The sequence below is a fragment of the Cryptomeria japonica genome, chromosome 6 (assembly GCF_030272615.1).
Source record: "Cryptomeria japonica chromosome 6, Sugi_1.0, whole genome shotgun sequence".
NCBI classification, from domain to species: Eukaryota; Viridiplantae; Streptophyta; class Pinopsida; order Cupressales; family Cupressaceae; genus Cryptomeria; species Cryptomeria japonica.
This window is the reverse complement of record NC_081410.1, coordinates 91,163,074-91,188,313: the sequence shown is the minus strand read 5'-3', so window position 1 is coordinate 91,188,313 and position 25,240 is coordinate 91,163,074. Positions and strand designations below refer to the sequence as shown.

At 36.7% G+C, this 25,240-nt stretch overlaps 1 protein-coding gene across 10 annotated transcripts in view; it reads left to right on the top strand.

Moving 5' to 3' along the window:
• The window catches only part of LOC131039702 (uncharacterized), a 71,103-nt gene that overhangs the window by 2,659 nt on the left and 43,204 nt on the right, over positions 1 to 25,240 (top strand). For all 10 annotated transcript variants that reach the window (XM_057972540.1, XM_057972543.2, XM_057972544.1 and 7 more), the window contains 2 exons: positions 2,038 to 2,140; positions 23,466 to 23,742. In XM_057972540.1, coding sequence (XP_057828523.1) covers positions 2,038 to 2,140; positions 23,466 to 23,742 — 380 coding nt within the window. The remainder of the gene's footprint in view (positions 1 to 2,037; positions 2,141 to 23,465; positions 23,743 to 25,240) is intronic.

The following is a 25,240-nucleotide window of genomic DNA, read 5'->3' as shown; positions in this document are numbered from 1 at the left end:
CTTGATTAATGAATGTGGGGCAAGGAGCTCACTCCCATTACATTAAAATTCAAAATATGAACATTAGTTTTCCGCTTGAGACCCCTCACAGGGGAACTATCTATCTATTTATAAAGACTACTTGAAAAATAGTTAGCATATTCAAACATCTATAGCCAAACCATTTCACCGGTATCACCTTTAAGATGTCCACAGCAGAATCATTTCAAATTCATTTTTTGTTAGCATTCTATGACTTTTTCAGCCGCATCCCAAGAACTAGTAGAATAAATGTACTTTGCCATTGCTTTGCCATCTATTTGATTTGTGAAGCTAGGCTCCATCCACTCGTTCAAAACAAACATTCATTTGAAATTCATTTTTTGTTGGCATTTTACACAAAACCCTTGTGTGGCTATAGATGAATTTGGTAATTGTGCAAGCCTTTTGCAATATCTCCTCAACCCATTCAAGTTTTCCAATATCCTCTAGGGTTAGATCAAGGCAATGTGTTGAACATGGGGTAAAAATTATAGAGGGGTATTTGTCCTTCAGGAGTCTCCTAGCAACAACACAAGTAGTAACATTGTATAATAAATCAATCCACATTTTTTGGCTCTACATCTTTGACCACCAGGTCAAACATCTCAAACAATGCAGCTGCAGATTTGATTGTATCTGATGCATCTGAAGAATTAAAAAATATTGTGCCAATATCACAAGAGACGAGGAAGTTGATGAGGGTTCAATTCCTTCTATCTGTCCATCCATTTGGACATTATGGTGCAACCATTCTCAACCCACTTTAGTCCATGCTCATTAACATCCTAAACATCCCATATTGCATCATTGAGCATACCAGCCTTCAGTGTCTCACAAGATGGGACTTGAAACCTAGGGTCGATAACTACAATAGCATCCACCATACCTTGCTAGTATGGAGACTTGGCAACATGGAATGACAAGCTAGAATAGTACCAGAAGTTTGCAATCACCTTCTTTTCTTGTTCATGGACATGCTTCCTCCATCTTGTATTTTCCAAAGTGGTCAATTACCTTGGCGTAGTACGAGGTGCGAAGAAAGAATTAATGTTTCCTCCACCTTTGTTTGGGCCACATTGTAGAAGGTGTTGACCCTAATTCCTTGAAAAGTTCATGTGCACCATCGTTCTCGTTCAAGTGATTCCTCCTATCATTTTTAGAATTATAACCTATCTAGATTCTATTTCAATTCTGGCTCTTGCCTTTTTTGCCTTACACTCAAGAATTGCTTGAAGAGCTTGTTTTGCCTGATATGTGACATCTGTAGGGCATTTTGGACAAGCAGTGGTGTCATTTTTCTGCCCTGCCAATTGTCATTTGAAGCGATAAATGCCACCAGTGATGTTATTCAAACACGAGTTGCATTTAACCTTCATTGTACTTGAGACTAATATGCAATGTGTCCATGCAAAGTCTTTTTGACGTGGCATTATGATCAAATCTGTAAAACATTTTAATTCAGTTAAGAAAAATGCATTTGTTTAGAGTGGACGTACTGAAACTGCACTCATTTTTTCTTTAAATCCCGTTTGTAGTGGATTTTAAATTTGCAGTGTTTGATAATTTTTGAGAATATTAAGGTCATTTGTCATTGCTGAGAGTGATTTTGAAATTTAGTTGGTTTGTACTTGAAACTAATTTGCAATATTTTTTGATTGCTCGTCTTGTTGGTCCTTTATATAATGTGTATGGCGCTAGTACAGAGTTAGACATTTGTTAATGACTGCAATAAGATGTTGCTGTCTTATTACCATGTTTTTTAACTTAAAAACAGGTTTGAATGTTGGACCATATTTATTATTGCTGAATAATTAATAGTTTAATTTGATATATTTTGTTCTTTAAGTGATATAATAGTTGCTACTTGGATAAGCTAATTTCTAGCTGTTGAACGTTCTCTGTTGGGTGGCATTTCAAGTTCTCTAAGATATGAAAAGTTATAACTAATTGTACGTAATTTGTCGGCATGGTAATTTAAGTGATGTCTTGTTAATTTCTTTATCTCTTCTATGCCAGTTGACATCAAAAACAGAGTCAAATATGAATACCATGGATGGGATAATTCCACAACTCTTTGAAACAGTTTCAGGCTGGACTCATCAATTTCAAGATTTTGTTGGTAAGTAGTTCCATGATTTTCATTATACTTTATACTCTGAATCATTTAAAGGCTTCAAGTCTTTTGAGACAGGGTTTACCTTTAATAAATGCTCCTTTTTAGCATGCAACTTGTATTTGATTGTCCCTACACAAATGTGTTGACCCGCTTTTTATTAATCAATGTATACCACAATAGCTCACGTGTGTTAGATTGCTAGTTGTTTAAAATTGCCTGTGTTCAATATTAGCTCAATGATGAGTATATTGTTTGGATTGAAACCAAAGAAACGAGACTCAGACTCAGCAAGGCTGATCCGACTCGGGATTCGGCAAAAACTCGGCAGAACTCGGCAAAAAAACCAATTTCTAGTGATTTTTGCGTAGAGCGAGTCCTGGAGAGTCACGAGTCCCTGAGACTTGGCTAGGGTCACTCGGCTCGGGACTCTGCGAGTCCTGGAACTATGATTGAAACCCATGTTGAATAAGAAAAATTGCATTAATGACACATTTCTGCAGAGTGCTAAAGTCTTTTCAAAGCTTGCATCACCTCAAGTAGAAATATATTGTTTGAAACAATTGTTTCTTATAGGAAAAACTATACACTTATATTAATTAAAACTGAGGCTAGTTAAGGCCAAGATGTTTTGGGCTGCAACATCTTGATTAGACTTATCTTTTGATGGTATTGTTGGGTTGCAAAAAGGCTCTCTTCCTAAGACCAAAAATGATTGATGAATGACCCAGCACCGTATGTCAGCACACCACTTAGTGTCAGTCAGCCAGCCTTGTTGCCAACCATTCACATCTCAGATCGACTAGAGAGGCTTGATGTTTGGGTATGGGAGAAATTTCCTAGTTGTTACCTCATCCCCTTTACTTGTTAGGGTCAAGGATTTGAGGCATTTGGATCAGAAAAACATCACAGAAAATTTCAGATTTGAATTTTAGTTCTTGATGTTTAATTCATAAAATGGTTGTTAGTCGATCTGAATCATGCTTTAGAGCTTAACATCTTCTGTGGACCTAGTTGCAAAATTCCACTAATGAGAGTGGAGCTACATTTTCCAGGTAATCCTCAACTTTGTTGTTTTCTATAGGGACATTGCATCAGCTATTCTTATAAGTATGAATCTTTGTACATGACGTTACAAGCTTTGCAGCAATTCTGTTCCATATGAACTTTTTTGCCTGGTTTGTAAATTATATTTTGGATTTTCCTCAACAATGAGATAGGTGTAAGCTCTCTCCTTTTGGAGCAGAATAAATATTTTAGTGTGTTTGAGAGTTGTTGCAAAACTGCAGACTGTAATCTCTGGAATGATAGCCAATGATATTCCTTTTTAGATGGTCAGTCCTTTTAGTTGATATTCCAAATGAATATGCAGAAGTATAATGGTGTTCCTCTTCAGAATTGTATGCTATTCCTCTTTGACTGGCTTGGCCTGCATTTCCTAGAGACACCCCATCTATTTTAATATTAATAATAGGGAATTCAGTTTTACCTGTCAATTTCACTTTAGTAAAAATTCAGGGTACTTTGAATTCCATCAACCCACTTTGGTTGCTCGTGGACATTCATAAAATATTTATTGCTTTCAAATTTTCAATTTATTTTTTAACATAAATTAGTTCCTATTGACAGACCTTGGTCATTATGGACATTATTGCCATTTTTTTCTTTCTTAAATATCTTAATGGCATTGAGCATAATTCTACTTCCAAAACGGATTCTGAAATGTTCAGTGTGCCATGAAATTTCTGGGAGGGGGGATGAATTTTGTGACAACATGGACAGCTATCAAATAATATGTAAAATTAATTACAGAGGTAGTATGTAACAGTTAACAACATACAAAAAAATTACATGTAACATGTATCACCATACGAATTCACCATCATCATATATACAAAATGATATTCCAATGGTTGATCACACATAAAAAGCAGCTGTCAGCATATGGATCATTCATCATTCTACTCATAGCAGCGAAATCTTTTATAACAATCAGAGTTGTAATATAGTAAAGAAGAATTTTAATTGAAATAAGAGTCATGTATTTCTTAGTTAGTAAAATTCTGTTAAAACATAGTAATGTAAAGTTGTAAACCAATAATCTGAAGCAGAAGAGAGAGAGAGCATCACTGGAATGAATTCTACCCCACCATGAAGCGATAGGCTTCCCCATGCTACCCATGAGTGAAATATACTGACTTACAAATACTTGCAACACTTAACACTAAAATGAATTTCACTTAAATCATAGAACTTAGAAAATATTTTCTTATGCTACTTATCACATCAATACACTAATAACCAGTAGTTCATGAAAACACTTTATTACAATCAATTCCTCATTCACACACTTATACAAAGATGCACAGTTCAGGTCTGCAACTTACAAGTGTCAATCTGTGTACACCAAATGTTCTAATCATCCTAATGTCATGAATCGTTTGATATATCCCAGGCAGCCTTATATGAGCAGTTCTGTAAATTGTTTTGTTGGTTAGGAATGCTCTTCTTCAGTCAGTCTCCTGTAGCCGTGCTTATAATGCTCCCCTTATGCCTCAGATCTGTAATGGCGTTTCAGTTTTCTCTCTCAGGCCGGACATTGTAGCGTTGAATGCTGGGCTCCAATATCGTGTGCTGGTCCTCTTCACGCCTAAATCGATTCTTGTTCCATGGATCCTTGGAGATGAAGACGGCACTACAAATGCATGTTCCGTCTTGAAGTGAACTGCTGTTGGTGGCAAAATGGATCAGGCTATTCTTGATCCTCCTTGCGATATGGACTGATGTGATCTACTTAACCCTTTTGTAGGTTATTGGGGGTGTCATCCCAATACACCTGTGTGCACTTAGCCAGAGAGATTATCATCCGAGCATGCTCTATCCTTCATCCTACCTCCAATATATAGGCGCTGATGCCTTATTAGACTATTACGTGTTAAGAAGCCGGCCTAGAGTTGGTGAGCATAAACAAACAAAATAAACAAATAAATTAACTCCCTACTAAGCCAGGTCAGCCAAGTCCGACCTAGGAAATTTAAACAAATTTCCTTTTATTACAAACCGATAAAATCAAAGAGTGCTGAGCTGGGTGTTATAGAACACTGCGTGGACCCTAAGGCTTCCCCTTAAATCGGGTTCATTGCAATGAGAGGAGCCTGACCCATCACAAGGAGTCTAGCAACTTGTAGCCAACAAGTATGAAATGTGTGCAACCATGAAATAATTGACACATGCAACCTATTAATGCCCAAGCACAAATATCTATGCATATGCTCCTTTACCCATGAAGTGACTCATTTTAACTCAAATAATCTTATCTCTAATTATTTGAATTTGTAGATGGAGGAAATGGATTGAATACAATATTCAATCTTTCAACATCCAACAATGAAGTTTTTTCCTGTCAAAAACACACATGCAAACTGAAATCTAAACTAAGAACACACATGCATGTCACACAATCTACTCCATTGCACTCCTTAAACCATGATCTTATGTAGATAATATTGCTCTCAGAAGCACACACAAGAAGCTATGGTTTTTGGAGATTCAAGATGATGAATACAAAGAAAGATAAAGAAAACAAAATGGAAGCTAAGAAGAATGCAAAGAGTGAACAAATTACTAGATTGCTAGATTGTCCAAATGAAAGAGGGGGCTGGGTTTAAATAGAAATTTCTCCTAGTGGATCCAAGCTGTGGGATGAATATGGGATAATAGGAGATTAGTGGTTTAGGAAGAATGAATGGTAAGGAGAGAAGATGAGTGGTATTGGAAAATGGTAAGTGTTAAGGAATGATTATTATTTATTTTAAATGCATGGGATGGATAAATAATGAAATATATATTCATTTAATATATTTAATGAATTAATGATATGGATATATTAATAAAATAATGAAGAATGAATACATTATAATATAGTGAATAATGGATAATAGAAATAATGGAATATGGATATAAATATTAATATAATGAATAGTATAATGGAAAATGAGAAATTAATAATATAATGGATCCACTCCAATGATGATTATAAAATTGAGGTTTGATAAGAGGACACATTTTAATGGAAATTTTTATGTGTCTACAGAATTAATTGCTTTTCCCAAAGCATTTATTTTTTTAATTATTTGTTCCCTCAGGGCCAACCCAGTAGTCCCTTAGCACCTTTTACACATGCTATCTAAGGTTATAAATGTATATATAATCCTTGGTTATTATTTAGTCTAGGACTAGTGACTTAAGCTCCTTTTATTGCATTGTAACTTTTAACTTCTTACGTTATAAACAATTTGTTTAGCAATTTACTGTTCTTTTATAATAACATTGGTATTTCCATGATCCAATAGGGTAAAATTACACTCGGGTGTATTATTTCTTCTTTGCATATTATAGGGAATCAACAATAATCTATATGTACTTTTATTTAATAAATTTAGATCAAAGCTAACCCAACTTGCATGAGATTGCTGGTCATAAGTGCAAAAATTTCACAGGTTAAATACCGTTATTGAATGCATAAGTTCAAGACAAGGTGCTGGAACGAATTACATACTATAACATCATAATAAATGAACTTCAAAATGCTGGTGTGGGACCACTTATACTACAGAACCCTTATGTTGGAAATGACCAGCAGCTAATGGTGTTGGCAATAAATCAACTTAACTGCAGAACTTAGTGCTGGAAGGAGCAGCAAAGTTACAGAATGTAATGTTTCTTAAAAGTAGCATAGGCTCACAGAACATACGCTAGTAATGAGAGGCACAAACTATAGGTCATAGCACTGATGATGAGCTGTACAATCTATTGAACTTGGTGCTGATAATGAGCAGAATGGAGCTGATGAAAAACTCTCCCATGGCTATTGTATAGTACTACAATAGTCATGTGAAAGTTCTTACCATCATTATTTATAATCTACAGCAAATTTCATGTTTCCAGCAAATTATGCATTAATTCATGGCTCAGCCACAACGATATTTTTAAATACATTAAATTTTTAATTTGCAACAGCCTTTACAGTCCGATTGTTCTGATTTAACTCAAGTCTGAAAATTCCTTTCCTTGTTCCCTTTAACAGTATGAAACATTTATGTTTATTCATTCCAATTTTGAGCAGCTGTAAGCGTCTCCTAATCAACCAGAAATATTTGATTACAGAAAAATAGAACTATAATGTATGTTGACTGATCTCACTAACAATCATTATGTATGTAACTGAATAAAATTGGGAAAGAAAGTGATCAACATTGCAGTTATGGAAGATTTAAACAGTTTTCTGGTATTATTAGTTCCTATTAGAGCTAGTTTTGCTCCCAATAGTCAGATATCTTTTCTTAACAAATAATACCAATTCCTAACGACATGAAGGTTAAACTGAATTTACATACCCTAAAATAAGAACAATAAGCAGAAAATTTCCTTTATTTTACTTCTAGTGCTCCCTTCCCTTCTTCCCTCTTTTCTCCTCCTAATGCCTTTTCATTTTCTTTCCTCTTTTTTTTTTTCCAAAAAAAAAAAACACCCAAATCCTTCTCCATTTGTTATGTACACTTTATTTTAATGTAGTATATAAACCAAAGGATGCCACTACGTGCTAGTGTGTGAATCTCTTACCCATATCTCACCCATATTGCCCTTGTATGGCTAGACTTCTTCCTAGTTAGTTTATTTAATTAAATGTCCGAACTAAAACAGTTATCTACAGTATTAAATTTTTTTATAAAAAATTCAATCACATAAACTATATATATAATTACAGAAATAAATTTATAACTACCATAGCTAACACATTCTTCACATTGTTATAACAGTTATTTGTAACAACTAGATAATGGAGTTGATTTTAAACAATCAAATCCCTTTTAGAAATTTTAAGGCGAACTGTTACAACAATTAGGTTTCACATTTAGATGAACATATGTACAAGTATGTTATTATAAAATTTAGGGCCGTGTCACAATTAGGGTTGTGACATAGTAAAATAAGTTGCATTGTATCATTTATGTAAGCATTTGATCCAAATTCCAAATATATATAATATTCATTTTCACCAAGTTTTCAATACAAAGTACAATGGGCCAATGGCTAATCTAACTCACTGCTCATTGCAAATGTTAAGGCATAATCCTCATCGCTAGAATTGCTAGATTCATCTAAGTCTTCCAATTGGACACTGACCAACCCTTTATGTGTGGTCTGATCCTCATCAATTTGTTTCAACTCCTTTGGCGCTACATCCCACTATGTATTTGGATTCTCATTGTACTCAATAATCTTGTGAACTATGAGATGCAAGGAACTATGTATACCCAAAAGCTTTTGTACACTCCCAAAAGTAAGTCTATTCCTCATGATAGTGGATAAATTTGTATTAAGATCAGTTTTTCTTAGTATTAGAGTTATTATAAACCCGTTTCAAGAGGAATGGTTAATGTGCTTATTGGTGATGGAGGCCCATGCAACCACTGCCAACTCAATCGGTTGTCCCATGTCAAAGTGTCCCTATCTATCTTTGCAAAGTCGAGTAGTTCCTAAGTTTGACAAATTTGGTCCACTTATATTGGATCAATGAGGTCACTTATATTGGATCAATGAGGTCTCTTCTATAATGTACATCTTCTAGATGGCCTTCATGAAGCCTCATCAGCTTCATGTCATCTAGATCTCTACATATACTACAATTTCAATGCACAGGTGGCTATGTACAAAGGAATGCTGAACTACTTTTACCTTTGTTGAATGATAGGTTGAATGCACTCATTGTTGGGGTCTCTCTATCATATACAATGGCCATCATTTAGCCAAGAATTTTATTGATGCACTCAAATCTGCTCAAGTTTTGGATTGTCAATGTCCCCATATCTAATCATTGTGAAAAATAGGGGTATGATGGAGTTAAGTATTAGATGTGTGACCAAAAAGTGTCTCTTCCCCACTTACTTCACCCTCATTCCTTGCTCTATCTTTGACTTAGCCCATTGATTCCACTCATGTTTCATGGATCATTAGTTGCAAGGACTCTTGCAACTCAATCATCCTCTCCAATAGAATGAAGTAGGATGCATGTTTGGGTTCATCAAGTCTGATAAATCTTTTCTTGGAGGACTGAAATAGTGCATGTGATGATGGTGATTGTAGATAAACATTTGCACATCTCTCACATTGGCTACAAGCTATTTGATTCTACTTAACACTGTCCATGTCCTTGAGTGAATTGTTCATGGCATGCACACAATTAGGGCTTGGGTCCAATAGATATTCTTGTAGGCAGTGTCAACGAACTATGCAACTTCCTTGCATTCATATGCCCCATCTGTCACAACTTGCATCACATCATTAAGGGCAGTCTCTTTAATGGCATCTCTAAGGATTTGATTTTGGAAATTTGCATCCCTTTGGTGTCTCAAATAGTTGATTGCCCCGAGGAAATGAGGGCCCTTTATGCATGTGACCATAATATATTTAAGAGTCAATGGTGTTTAATGTCCATTCACCCATCCATAATAATTTTGCACCCATGTGAGACACATATGGCTTTCATATTGTTTGCAAGTATATTTATCTTAGAATAGTTGTAATCCAAGATGGTAGTGCTCAATTTTCTCTCCCTTGGTGGCAAATGAAATCCTTGCGTGTGCAACCATGGGCTTTGACTGCTTAATGCAAGGAGAGTGAGCAAACATGGAATGGAATGGTATTGGCAAAGAAGAATTTGCCTATGGCATCGTACACCTCATCTTTGTCTTGTAGATTGATCGTAATTATCATTGGGTTTGGGTTTGGAGTTGGAGTTGAACATGTGGCCTTATCTTTTTTCGTAGGCTCTATTAAAACTCTAAGGCAAAAAATAACTTTTGCCTATTGTGGAGTAGTAGTATTAGTCTAGAAGGTGTTGGTGTTTAGGTAGTAGTAGGAGTGGAGATGTCACTCTAAAACAAAATTATTATTTTTTCCCTTTGTTGAAGTGAGAGACAACCACATATCCCAACCAATTTACCATTGATGTGAAGGTGAGCATTACTCCTTTAATGCTACCATAGTATTCAAGCCCAAAAAAATGGTACTTGCATATTTGACTCTCTTGAATTAAAGTTTTGTTTGAATTTAATCTTGTTACAAATTTCAATAAAAAGGTCTTATTGAATTCACACTTGAAAAATCTTCCAACATTTTGAAGGGTAATTAATGTTTACTATCCTATTTGATAAAGTGAATACTTGAAATAGTGAATAGAATTAATAATGCATACCAAATAGAGGAGTAAAAGTATATCTTTGTTCCCACATGAGGTTATTATAGAAATAGATCAGAGATGGTCAACTAAGAATCATAGTTGATTTGACTAATCATACTGCTTTCCTTGATGATATAAAATCTATTTAAAGAACTCGACATTTGCCAACAGGAACACAACCATCAACTAACTCATATAACCACCTGGAGCCTACAAACAACTAATACATAGCTGGATAAACCATATTATCAAAACATAATAATAGGCATTGTATGCTAACTAGTTTTTCAAGTACTATATTTATATCAAGACCGCCCCCTTGCCACCCCCCCGCTGTCATCCCCTTGTCATCACCAAACTTAGGTCCCTTGTCCCCCTGTCTTGAACCCCCATGGAACATTGCATTTCAACAACAAATTCATTATCATCTCGTAGGAGTTTAAACTTTGCTTGGATTGCCTTCTTCAGCTCTTCTAAAGATTTTGTGTTCATCTTCTAGTTCTGAGAACGAGTTGATGGTTATTCTTCGTAACATTGTGAGAAACACCTCAACCACTAGTCTTTATCTAACTGATCGCTTGCCAAATAGATGGTTTTGCATGTCTTGCAATGCCTCTTAGGATCCTCTAACCCGTTCCCTCTGAACAACAATTTTTGCCGATCCACATTCGGCCTTGCTAGAGGAAGCACCATCTTTCTCGCTTGCTTACTCCTTGTGTGCCAGACTTGGGTGGATTGTTCAGACCGCTACGTTTCGGTGCTTTTCTTGCACTCTTGGCCACTTGCGTGTCTTGTACACTGCGTCAAGTGTCTCGAACACTCCAGGTACTTCCAGGCTTAGACTTGTTCTTGTGCTCCCTCCATTTGGGGGTCTGCGGTTTGGATCCTCCAATTCTCGGTTCCCGGTTCCCTTGAGATGGATAGATGGCGGAATATGTCTATGAGTTCAAGATTTCCCTCTTCGTACTCCTTGTTTGACGTTGACTTTACAAACGGATGGTCTGATCGTCCAACTAGATTTCTGCAAATGTTTCTCGTCTTCTTCTTCGGTCTCTTTGTTCTACAATCCTTAAAAATTGTCTGATTGCTTGGTCTTGACCACCCTATGGCCTCTTCTCGCCTTTATTAGGATCGAAGTGCATGAATCACTCAAATCTGACCCGATTTTTTTTAGGCGACGCCAAAATGTTTACTGCTATATATGATAAATTAAATATAGGAAGTAACAATAATGATAGCATGTAATGTCCCCTTTTCTAGGTGACATGAGATGAGTAGGGGTTGACCTACCATTTGAGTTCTCGTAGGTCAATGACATGGTTAGGGGACTCATTTTGAGGGTCATGGAGCTTTGCAGGGGCTCTATGAGCCATTTTGGACCTTCAGACGACAGTTCCTATTTTTTAGGGAGAACTGGCAGTTGACTGAATGACCACTTGGGGGACCAAGGAGTAGAGCAGGATCCTTTTGAGCAGTTACAGGTGTTTGGAGAGAGGTTCCTACTTTTTAGGGCGATTCCCTACTTTTTAGGAGGTTGTGGCAGTTTCCATATTTGAGGTTCCACGGGACCATACCATGGTTTTAGTTTCAGGAAGATTGGGTGTGTTTCCTAGTTTCTAGGAGTATCCCTAGATTTTGAGGATGGGATTGCCAGTTGGCCCATCTTGTCCGGCATCAGTCACAGACAGGTGACGAAGTTAGATTCATGTTTGGCTGGTTATTTTGGGCTATTATTGGATCTATGAAAATATTTTAATATATTTAAATATTTCCTAAGTTAGCGATTAAATAAATTAAAATAAGGCTATGTATATAGCCATTTCGGAGTAATAAGGGGTTTTTGGCTTCATCTGGTTTGATATGCCTATGTGTTATAGCTTGTTGGAAAGGTCTTGAACTTTGCTACATGATTCTCACCTCCCAGAGTCTTTTTGGATGCTTGAAGCTATTTATTCGCAATAAAGTGATATTTTTCTATAGTTTGACGCCATAATTGGGAAAGTGTCACTTTAATTATAAAGCGCAAGCTTTATTATTCTTTAGGGTTCGACTTGCAAAGGGAAAGGAGTTATAAGGAGATGAAAACCTAATTGATAGCATCTTTGATCATTTTGAAACTTGCAAATTTGGGAATTGCTCTGGAAGAGTGATTTTGGTCTAGGACGCAAACCCCAAGTCTGAGCTTGCTGGGATGTAGCAGGAGTTGACAGTGGATTTATCTAGGATTGCACAGAGATTGTCAGAGGTAGAAGACACATCTTCTTGGCCTGAAGATTTAGCGTGCATATTGGGGGTTTCAACAGGGCGGCTGGTCTATTTCAACTGGCATGTGATTTGCAGCAGCTTCCACGCCTCCTTTGCAACCATGCCTTGTTTGTATGTTGGCTTGAAGGGTTGTATTCAGCTTATTTGGTCTTCCATGTTCGTTGCCAGTAATATTCCTCCATCTGGCATCAATCCAGATTGAGAACAACTCCAAATAAATGTATGGATTCTCGCTGAATACAAAACTAGGTTATTTGCCTGTTATGATTTGCAGTATTTTCAGATTGCTCAAGTGTTCTTACGTATGAACATTGTTTATTGTTTTATTTCACAGTTGTTGCTATTTATCAATTACTTTACTTATAACATCAAAACCCAAAAAGAAACAATCCCTTTTTGCAACTTCTGTCTATTCTATAAGATCACCGGAAAATTACAAAAATATAGTATGTTTAATTAAGAATTTACAGCAGCAACAGCAAAAGGATCCATTTGGGATCTTTCATAGCAATGCATACCAGATACCGGAGTAAAATATATCTTTATTCGCACCATGAAATTATTACAGAGAAGAAGACTAGAGATGGTTGGCCAAGGATTACAATTGATTTGATTCTATCATACTAGCTTCCTTGATGGTACACAACATATTTAAAGGACTCAACGGTTGCCAAGAGGAACACAACCATCAACCAACTTGTTGTGACCTTTTTCACACATCGCCCCATTGAGAATGGGGACCCTCCCTTTTTCCTGCTTTCTAAGGTTTTTGTTAGAGCCTTGTGACCTTCCAGCATCAGTATTGCCAATTTTGTCAGTTTTGAATGGTCTGAGTTTTGGAAGTTATGAGTCAATTTGTGCAAGCCATGGTCAAAACAGAGTCTAGACACCATCAATGTGCCTAGAAAGTCCAAAGGATGAAGATTGCAATTGATTTGGTTCTATTTGGACAACTTTCTATTTTTTGGAAAGTTTCACTTTTTCGCTTTTTCCTTTTTTTAGGAAGTTTCATTTTTTTGCACTTTAATCGCGATCCCCAAAATGACTATTTTTAGAAAGTTTTTCCTATTTTTTAGGGATGCTTTTGCTTTTTCTATTTTTGGAAAGGGGATCTAGGGTTTGCACTATTGGCATTGAGATGCACTGAAAACAATCGTCAAATTCCTCCAAATTTTAAGTTTTGTTCAAAAAAGCCAATTTCCTAAATTTTAGGGATCCAAAGGAATTCAATGGATGAATGATGAGTGGTTTTCAAATTTCAAACAAATCCGAGAAGAATTGCGCAAGTTATAAAGATTTGAAGTTTTAATCTCATGGTGCATGAATTTCACCAAGTCCGCCCTCCTTGGTGCCTGAAGTTGATGTAATCCGCCCTTGTTTGAGTGTAAGATGAATGAACTCCGCCCTCACCTTTGTGCATGAAATCAATCAAGTCTGCCCAAGGGTATGAAGGTAGCATGAGAAAGGTTCCTAAACATCATGAAGTCCGCCATGAGTAAGGTGCATGCAATTAACAAAGTCTGCCCAATCTGCAAGGTGATGGGTCATGAACTCCTCCAAGTCCACCCTCATGGTGTGTGCTAACTGCTAAGGATATCAAGTATTTCCAAGTCCACCTTGACTTGGTCACATGAAGAGAAAAGTCTACCTTATGAAGAGGGTAAGAAGTGCACAACATTGATGAAGTCTGCCCCCCCATGGCAGGATGTGTAGTGCAAAGGTTTGGCAAAGTCTGCCCTCCTTAGAATCATAAATGTGATGAAGTCTGCCTTCATGGTACACAAGACAAGTAAAGTCTGCCTAAGGTGATAGGTCATGAATCAAGTCAAGTCCGCCATGGGAGTGTTAAGGAAAGTATGCAAGGTACATGACTTCATGCAAGTCCGTCCTATGAAGAGGGTATGAAGTGCCCATGTTCCATCAAGTCCGCCTTGAAGCATGAAAGGAAGGAATAAAGCCACTGAAGTCCGCCCCAAAGATGAAGCTGGTGCCCAACTCGAGAGAAGTCTGCCTAAAGCATGAGGAATGGTGCCTAACTTAAGACAAGTCCGCCCTACCTTAAGTGTAAGAAGAAACACTTCAACAAAGTCCGCCTAGAGTTCAAGGAATAAGTCTCTCCAAGTCCGCCTTCACATGAAACTTGCTAATTTTGAATGAAAGAATATTCCCACACGATGTCAGCAAGATATCTTATCCAAGATCAAACTAAGCACAAAATTGGAAAGTTTTTTCAACATGGAAATTTGAAGATTAAGTTCAATTTGCAGACTGAAAATCAAATTAGAAACATTCATTTAGACTGAGATTCACAACTCGAACTTGCTAAAGGAGATGACAAGTCAGCTGGAGTTTAATTTAGAAACTTTCTTTTGCAACTTGAAAGACCAAAGAGTGAATAGAAACAAATTTCAAGAGATCTTCTGTGTTTCTAATTAAGAAGTTTGAACTTCATACAAGCACAGTTCATTCTTTCATTTTCTCATATGAAGTCCAAACTTTGGAGAGCAAGTAAAGAGAGTTTTGAGAGAGGTTTTCTGCAGATCGAAGGGATTTTGAAGGAGATTTTGTGCAGGTCTGAGGATTTTCAACAATATTTCAGAGGTTCATACACAGTTTTTGACTGTTTTGAAGAGCAAATTCACAAATTTTTGGAGATCAACCTCTGATTCTCTATCTTAAATAGCATTTCTTCTCCCCTTTCTCGATCTTTTGAAGGTGAATTTGATTTTATGGGCAGGATATCAGGTTTCCTAACCTGATTTTTTGAAAGTTTTCAAAGAAAGAACAAATACAATGAATTTTCCTTCTCTTTCATATTTTCTGCTCCATAAGACAGTATTAGCATGGACTTAACCAAGTTTTGGGCTTAGTTTATTCTCAGTTTTGATTTTGGATTAAAATCAGACATGTAGGTTCTTGAGTTTGACCAATATTCAAGGATTTTTTCTGAGATTTTCAAGAAAACCTAAGTGTCGAATATCTGTCCAAAAGCTAAAAGTGTTGGGAAATTGGAATTGAAAGACCAAAATCAGAACTTGTTATGCCATCAAACCTTCAAAATTTGCACTCTAAGAATCTTAACTTAATTTTCTTTTGGTTTTGCAGATCATAAATGGCAGCTGAAGGCGGGATCATCACAGAAAACGCAAATGGAGTTTCAAGCCAAAATTCCGGATTAAAGACAAGTCCACAAGCAAGGTTTGTATGAGTATGAAGATGGCCAAAATTTGGGTAAGTATGGGAAATACTTCACAAAGGGATTCTTCTCCAAATTCAAGGCACTTGAAAGAATCTCAGAGCATCAAGAAAGAAAAGTCCTCGGACTTGATGAAAAATTAAATAAATTTCAGACTTCTTGAAGGATTTCATCTCTTGAAGATTTAAGGACACGCTCCCAATCAGAATCAGATGGTGACAAGAAGAGTCGAATTTCCATACTTAGACAATTTCTTCACACAAATTGGAGAATTCAAGGAAGACATCCAACACTCTGAGGTGGCGCCTCGTCATCTTCCAACCAGTCAGATTGTTCCAAGTCAGCATGTCCAAGTTCAATGAACCTGACTTATCGACAAAAGTTTCTAGAGGGCACACTTCACAATGCAACAACCTTCTATCTTTATTGTTGATTTATATTTAGCAAGAAGGACAAGTGTCCCAAATGTTATTTTCTCATTGGTCGAGGGGTAGTTAATTTTAGGAAACCCTAATTAGGGTTTTGATCTTTCAATTTGGGCCCTTGATCGCTGTACGATCTCAGCCATTCAAAATTTTTGGACTCCTATATAAGGTTGCCTCCTCTCATTTGGAGGGTGAGGTTTTCGAAATATTGTTGCATGAAGGTCATTTTTCAGATAATATATTACATGTGTGCTTTCTCTTAAGGCTTTGTAATCCGTATTGTTTGAGTGATTAAGCAAGGTTTTCAATTTCTTCCACTAAAAAGTTTAGATTTTATTTCATGCATGTTAAATGAATGAAAGATCTGATAAGTATTGATTTATGATGTATCTCCGCTCATACTTTTGGTGAATGGATGATTTTCATTTTCTGTGCAAAGTTAGTCCGAGATTTCCTTTGTGCATGTTTAACTTCCAAATCATAATGACGTTCTTTGAAGATTGCACCCACTTTGTGTAGTTGTTTTGAATGAGGCGAAGCAAAGTGTGGTTTATTGAGGTCATCAAACCAATACCGTCTCTGGAATTCTTAGGAATAGATTAGAACTTCTAAACCCTTATCTCCTTTTCAGTTTTTCCATGATCCAAGGCCCAAATGGTAGAGCTTCATTGTCGAAATTCTCATTGTGAATTGAACAATCCAAGCGTAAGTCCCTTTGTGTATTACCAGCATATCACAACACCCATTGAGCTTATCTACACGTCAAGACTTGACAAAATAAACTTTTGAATCGCCATATGATCTTCTAGCAATCTTAGCAAATGCGGTGATTTTGTTCAAGAGAGGATAAATTATCTTTGGGTACTTTATTCTAATGTTCAGTATATGATAAAACGTACACCAACACAACCGATGCTTATAACTACACGAGAATGACAAACAATTAGTACATTGTCAGTAACCAATATTATTGAACATGGACATTGTACGCTGGCTACAATCAGCTACCTAATTTGAATTTTGATGTGAAAACTTTTGGGAAGATTTAAGTTTTCGAAAACCAGCGATGTAAAATTTTAATTTAAACATTGAAGTAGAAACTTGAAACTGGGCAATCAGAGATTCAGAACATACCTCTACCTCTTCTTCTTCCTCCTTGTCCTCTGAAATATTCTAGAGGTGGTTTGCTTTGATTTTCACTGAAATTTTTATTGCTTGTCTTGAAAATTCGCTTGATATGATATTATTGTGTAAGCCACAATAAGAATTCCCAACAATAAATGAAAAAAAGAAGAATTCACTAATGTAAATGAAAACCTGTAATTGGAAATACTGAAATGGTAAATCGATTCCTTATAACAGTAGCAAACTACAGCAATTTAGTCTGAGAAACAGTGATTTATACTTATATCTCATACCTGAATCTGCATGGATGCTTCCCACGATTTTGCAAATTCTTCCACCATTCTGAAAAAGATTCACCACGATTCTGAAATTTCCGGCAAGGTCTTGTTTCTGAATTGCAATTTATTCGAAACTGTTACAAACTGGGTATATAGCGAAACTGAGATCGCCCAGCCAGTGGAAAGACTTATGCGAACTTTCTGAGTGTCTGGCGCTGTCTAGAATAGCTGTGATTTTCACCAACCAGCCAAGGTCTGATCCTTAATGACCCGGGGTATCATCCAGGCATCTATCCTCAGGGGTTTTGTCCTGAAAAGCTGAAGTCATTTCTTCTTGTAGAGATAATTCAATGACAAAGACTCGTAGATAATGAAACTCAACCACAATTGATGCCTTATATAATTCCTTAAGCCCAAAAAGCTTCGATCTCTTATTCCAATACATGACTTTGTGCGACTTAGGCAAACATTAATATGTGTTTAGTGTGTACAATAATTAAAATGCCATTCATTTCCATCGAACTTTATTTATAAGCCTCCCAAAAAGCAATTTGAACTTCACCAAGGAATTTGATTTAGGCATTATGAATAATAATATTTGCCTCTTAATAAATGAAATTGCCACCATGGAGAAAAAGCCTAGGAGATGTTAAGTCATAACTTAAATGGCCCCTTTTAATGATGGCAATTGAATAATTAGATTCTCCTTAACAACCATAGCTTTTTTGCCCAATTATTTAATTATTACCGTAACCCCCTTTATTAACTTAATGCCTTAGCCTATGGGGAGGAAAAATAATAGGCTAGCATTATTATTTATTTATTTATTGACATGCTAGGCGAAAGGGGACATGTCCAAGTTGCTTGAGCTGAGCCAAATCCTTGTAGTAGACCTCTACATCTTTTCGGTCAAAGTGAGAAATCAGCTTATTGACAAATTCCTCATAGGAATAAATTAAGGCATGATCCTGGGACACTAACCCATGGTGCCACCAATCATATGCTACAACCTCTAGTGGCATCGTGGCAAACTTTATAGCCTTCTCTTCCTCCATAGGTTTCAGTGACAGGAATGTATCAAGTTTGTGCACCCATGATTTGGCATGCACTTTCCCGCTTCCATCGAAAGTGGGCAATGAAACCTTATTCAATGCATCCTTAAAATCCTTAGGCTGAGTGCCTTGCTTGGTTTGCCCTCTAGGCCTCCTTTCTTGCCTCTCCATGTGATATTGAGCCTTGTCTTTCCGCTGATTCATAAACTGATTTAAATTCATTAATTGCCTAACATCAGCTGGGAGAGCTCTGTACTTATCATAAGCCACCATAACATCATCGGTGATGTGAGTCTCCTCTTCCTCGACCTTTCATTTTGCCTTGGCAAAAACACAAGTCGAAGGGGCCGATCTGATCTTGTGCTTGCCGTCCTAACAACATTAGAGGCCGTTCTACCTTGATTTTCACGCCCAACCTCACTTCTTTCACCATCATGACTCGGTGCCTGCGGTTGGACCCTGAAATTACCAATTGCATTAAGGAGCTGCTGTTGTGACTGCATGAAAGTCTGCATCATCTGCTGCTGCTGCTGAGCCATAATGTCCTGAAGATTTGGTTGTCCATTACCACCCCCTTCCTGTTGCTCTACCATGTTGCCGGGTTCAAACAAAGGTTCCCATTCTACTGATGCTTTGGATTGCTGTCCCGATCTTCTCCTGGTGAAATATCTATGAGGTCCAACCTCATGAGGGATCTTAGAAACAATTCAAACTGACATGCAACTGATTAGAAGTAACATACAACCATAAATTCTGACATGCAAACGCTTTAATCACCCCCAGACTGACATGCACAGGGTTTACCACACAGGCTGGAAGGAATGATGGCTCTGATAACATTGAAATATTCTAGAGGTAGTTTGCTTTGATATTCACTGAAATTATTATTGCTTGTCTTGAAAATTCGCTTGATATGATATTATTGTTTAAGCCACAATAAGAATTCCCAACAATAAATGAAAAAAGCAGAAACTAATGTAAATGAAAACCTGGAACCGGAAATACTGAAACGGCAAATCGATTCCTTATAACAGTAGCAAACTACAGCAATTTAGTCGGAAAAACAGCGATTTATCATTTATACTTATATCTCATACCCAAATCTGCATGGATGCTTCCCATGATTTTGCAAATTCTTCCACCATTCTGAAAAAAGCTTCACCACGATTCTGAAATTTCCAGCAAGGTCTTGTTTCTGAATTGCAATTGATGCGAATCTGTTACCAACTGGGTATACAGCGAAACTGAGATCGCCCAGCCAGTGGAAAGACTTATTCGAATTTTCTGAGTGTCTGGTGCTGTCCAGAATAGTTGTGATTTTCACCAACCAGCCAAGGGCTGATCTTTAATGACCTGGGGTATCGTCCAGGCATCTATCCTCAGGGGCTTCGTCTCGAAAAGCTGAAGTCATTTCTTCTTGCAGAGATAATTCAATGACAAAGATTCGTAGATAATGAAACTCAACCCCAATCGATGCCTTATATAATTCCTTCAGCCCAAAAAGCTTCGATCTCTTATTCCAATACATGACATTCGGCGACTTAAGCAAACATTAATATGTGTTTGCAATAATTAAAATGCCCATTCACTTCCATCGAACTTTTTTTATAAGCCTCCCAAAAAGCAATTTGAACTTCACGAAGGAATTCAATTTAGGCATTATGAATAATAATATTTGCCTCTTAATAAATGAAATCACCACCATGGAGAAAAGCCTAGGAGATGTTAAGTCATAACTTAACTGGCCGCTTTTATTGATGGCAATTGAATAATTAAATTTTCATTAACAACCATAGCTTTTTTGCCCAATTATTTAATTATTACATTATCCCCTTCATTAACTTAATGCCTTAGCCTATGGGGAGGAAAAATAATAGGCTAGCATTATTATTCATTTATTTATTGACATGCTAGGCGAAAGGGGACAATACATTCTCTTCCTCTTGTTCTGCTGTTGGTGATTACAATTGAGCATACACAAGCATATCTATCATTTTTAAGGGTGGGGGACCTTGTTAGGTCTCTCTTTTAAGCTTAGGTTTAGTTTTTATTTTATGTATATATATAAAAGATGTATTTTAAGGTTTGATGACATTTTTTTTGAACTGGAATTGGGGATGTCATGTTATCTCTGGGACAGTTAAGAGACATAAATGTTCCCAGGACATCCCTGCATTTGCAAGGCCATATCAGGCACAGGCCTGGGGGTGCTGTCCAAGGGGATGGCTGGGAAACGTTCTGCCCTCTTCAGCTGCCCTTGGGATGTCTCCATTCCCATAAGCAGGTGTTTTTAAATATCCCCGTCCTTTGTTGACTGAGATCAAGGAATATTTACTGCCAAGACTGCGTGTTATGCTGTTCTGAGAAATTGCGTGTTATGCAGTTTGCTGTCTCAGAAGTTTTCAGATTGATATGGAATTTAAATAACACATTTTTATCATGAAAGTTCAGCTGTAAAGGACTCTTCATAGATTAGATACTCATCAAAGATGCATATGCCACTGAATTACACCAACTAAGACACACAAATACACACCTACAGTTACTGTCATTTTATCAAACAGTTTGCATAAATCCTCAGACAGTTATGAAATCAGAAAGCAGCCTCATTCTGCCTTTATTATCACAAATAATGATCAAATACTCATACAAATGTCTTTACTAATGACTGGATACTGATTATTTACACTCAGAATTTCTGAGGACAATGGACAGCAAGGAAGCATTACAATTATAAGAAATAATGTACAGAACACTGCCAAAAAGGAACCTGAAATCAATCGCCCAACTTGATGTGTGAAGAGGCAAGCAATACCCTGCCCTTTTGATGCCTTCAATCTGCTAATTTATGACTTGTAATGGACATTGGCATTTTGTCATACAATCGTCATACATGCTTCAGAATTAACAATTGAATATTTAAGACTCTTGCTATGAAATTCTGATTACATTTCAGTCATTATACGAACATATAAACTTTCTTTCTCAATGATCAAATAATCATTTAATGGCTGTCCCTAATTCTGAAGACAAATACTCAGAAAATGACCCATATCATAAGCCAGAAGTATGCAAAAACCTGATTTATTGATGTCAATTTGAAGAGGAATGCTGGGCAATAAAGTCTGATTTATTTGATGATTTTTGGAAGCCTCCAAGCATGAAATCGCTCCTCCTAGAGAAGGCCGCCCAACGCTTGACGTTGCAGAAGTAAATATAAAATAATAGCAGCTTCTTCTCCACCAAATTTGTGATCAAAACGATTGTCTTGGCAAGGCGAGCTGATTGGACGGCTACCCACAAATTTCTTTCCTTCCATCTGAAAGCAAAGAGCAAATATGTAGGAATCAATGGGTCTGATCGGCCCTCATGGCAGACCTGAAGTTGTAGCTCAAACTCCTTCAATTGCACTCTAAGCACCTCCAAAAATACTCCTACCCGAATCGCCTATCTCTTGGATGAAAATAAATGCACTTTGCTGATTCCAAAACCTTATTCTGAAGTAAACCCTATCACCATGAAAATATAAAAAACTCAGTAAGCTCAAGTGAAAGGACTAATTGTCCTTCCCAACCACCATAAACTTGTTATGCATAGTGTAGAAAACTGAGTATCTCCCACTCCCAAAAAGAAGAAACTAGGGTTTTGTCCAGCCCTTCTATCAATCTGCTGAAGGTTTGCGTCCTCAAAGATTCATCTAATGCAAAGCACCAGACAGTTCATCAAATCTATAATCCAAATCTCCAATGCTCATACAATGAGACTCAACCTCTATTTATCCTTTTTCCTCCACACGTCTCATAAGCTTCTAGAAGATTCCATTTGCAATAAAATAGTATTCTTTTATTTTAGTGACTTTATGATTTAATATTTTATTTTAGTCACTATTTAATTAAATTAATAAAATATAAAGTCACTTTTTAATTTTAAATTTATTTTAATGATTTTATAAGAAATTAATTTAATTGATTTCTCCTTATTTCTCCACTTAGCCAAAAGGCTAAAACTTAATAAGAGGCTAGAAAAATGGGGACATTACACCGGGACATCCCTACATTTGCAAGGCCATATCAGGCACAGGCCTGGGGGTGCTGTCCAAGGGGATGGCTGGGAAACTTTCTGCCCTCTTCAGCTGCCCTTGGGATGTCTCCATTCCCGTAAGCAGGTGTTTTTACTGAGAAACATTTAAAATATCATTGGACAAACACCGCCCATTTGTAGAATCAAACCTTTTATATATTTGGTTATAGATATTTATTTTTAATGTTATATTACCAGACCTGCTCCTGATCCTCTCTAGATATGACTTTTATTGTATCTAGTTCAGATATGATCGTCATATATATCGGTTCTCATTACCACCCGAAAGAGTTTGGGGTTTATTCTGGATACTTGGTATGGTTCTGAAGTTGTATCCAACAAATTCAAATTCCCAAAAAAGAAAAAAGAACACACAAGCATTCATCTTTTTTAATGATTATTTTTCTAAAGGTAGCTAGCTTTAAGGGATAACGTTTCCTGTTTTTTATGGGAACGAGTTATATCTCCAAATGTATAGTATATTCTTTTTTATGCACATATATGTTTCCATGAATGTCACATCCCAGTAATATTCTGTCCAAGTTTTTCTAAAAAACTCTTACATTTATACTTGATGCTGTCTAGATTTCACATTTTCAAAATATTGCTCCAGTTCTCTACTCAAAACATTATATGCAATATTACTAATCAGACTGTTATTTGTACAGAGGATGTTCTGGCTGAAGATGTAAGTGCAGAACAATCATCAATGCTTTCATCCAAAGAGCATTCAACCCATGGTTCTGATTCTACTGAGTACCATCATTTATATGATGATAGCTGTGGCACTTCATCTATGTCTGCAAATGAATGCAGTACTAGTGTATCTGTGAGAGAAAGTGGAGTTATAACTAATCCTGCTCTATTATCAGCAATCGATGTAACAAAATCTGCATTTACAGAAGCAACGCAGAGCTTTTGGAGTACTCCAACGATTTTCAAAGGGTAAATGCTTGAACCAGTTTGTGCTCTCAATTGATGCAAAGGTTCTCATTTTTCTTACCAGTCTTTTACCTTCGTAACTAGAAATGTTGTCTTGCTTCTATTTTATGTTACTTTACCTATGTTTTCTGGTGTGCATATATGGTTTAATTAATTTCCTTCTTATGATGACATCTTTTGGTTTTTAAACATTAATTCCTAAAATGGCACTCAAGTATTCATTCAAAATTATCTACCTTTTAGATCAATTGATCTTCCACTTATATTGTCTACTGAGTTAGTTAGAAAAGTGATCCTTCGTCACTTTTTATTCCTTAATGCATCATAGACTAATTTGTGTAGCTTTCATTCTAGATTTGGATACTTTTTGGGTCCGATTTTTGCATCAAGTATTATGATTAACACACTCATTTGTCTACTACCACGTTATTTCAATTTCATATTTTTTTTTAATTAAATAGTGGGGAATCTATAGGGGCCCTGTTGATGTGTTCACTAGGCACCTGCAAACTCAAAATAAAATACCAAAAGTATGTTATCCTCTCTTGAACAAAATCTTTTGGATGCTGAAGATTTGCTTAAGGATCACCCCAAAAAAAGACTTTCAAGCTCTTCTTGAAATAAGCTTAGTGCCCCTTCAAATAGCTCAACCTTCTTTGCTTTCACAATTGCATCTCGTTCATCTCTATGCATAAACCACCCTTCATGAAATTCCATGAGCATATCTTCAAAAATTAGGGATTCCTTGATAGATTGAGCTTCAAACATCTCTAGTTGATTAAATACAATCTCTGGTGGCATTTCTTTTTCAAGCATAGTCTCGGGAGGCCGGAGTCGATGATGAACTAAATCTCCCACAATAACTTGTTTGTCTTGAAATTATTTTGGCAGTGATTCCATTTGTACTTCTTGCATGAGATCTTTCAACACCCTCTCAAATATTGTGATGATGATGATATCTTTAAGTGCCCCCTCAAATTGTTCTTCCTATTTGGGCTCACTTAGATGGTCTGTAGCTCTTCATTCAATATGTCAACTTGATTGTCCTCTTCAAGGATGCTACTTGAAACTTCCTGCAACTCATTCTCAGTAATCTCCTTTTGTAGCATGAATGAAAATTCTTCAAGGAATGAGTCATCTTCTTTGATTACTTTCTCAACACTTTGATCACCGCTTGTCACTACTTGAGTGTTCCTCATTCGTTTCCTCGACTTTCGTTTCACGACATTCTGCTTTAGGCGCAAGGCATGGTGAGCTATCCATTGCAATACATTGATCATTAGGTGAACTTGTGGTATTAACGTGTAACTTCCTTCCTTCACTGTCTGGTGGTGTAGCAATGTCTTGTTCATATGTTCTTCTGAATTCAGCTGCAAGGTATGCACTCCATGATTTATTTGCGATACACTCTTCCTCGGATAAGGCCGTCATTCCAAACTGATATCTGACTTGATTGATAGCCATTTTGCATAACGAGCAAGTAAATTCGGAGTGAGGTGCA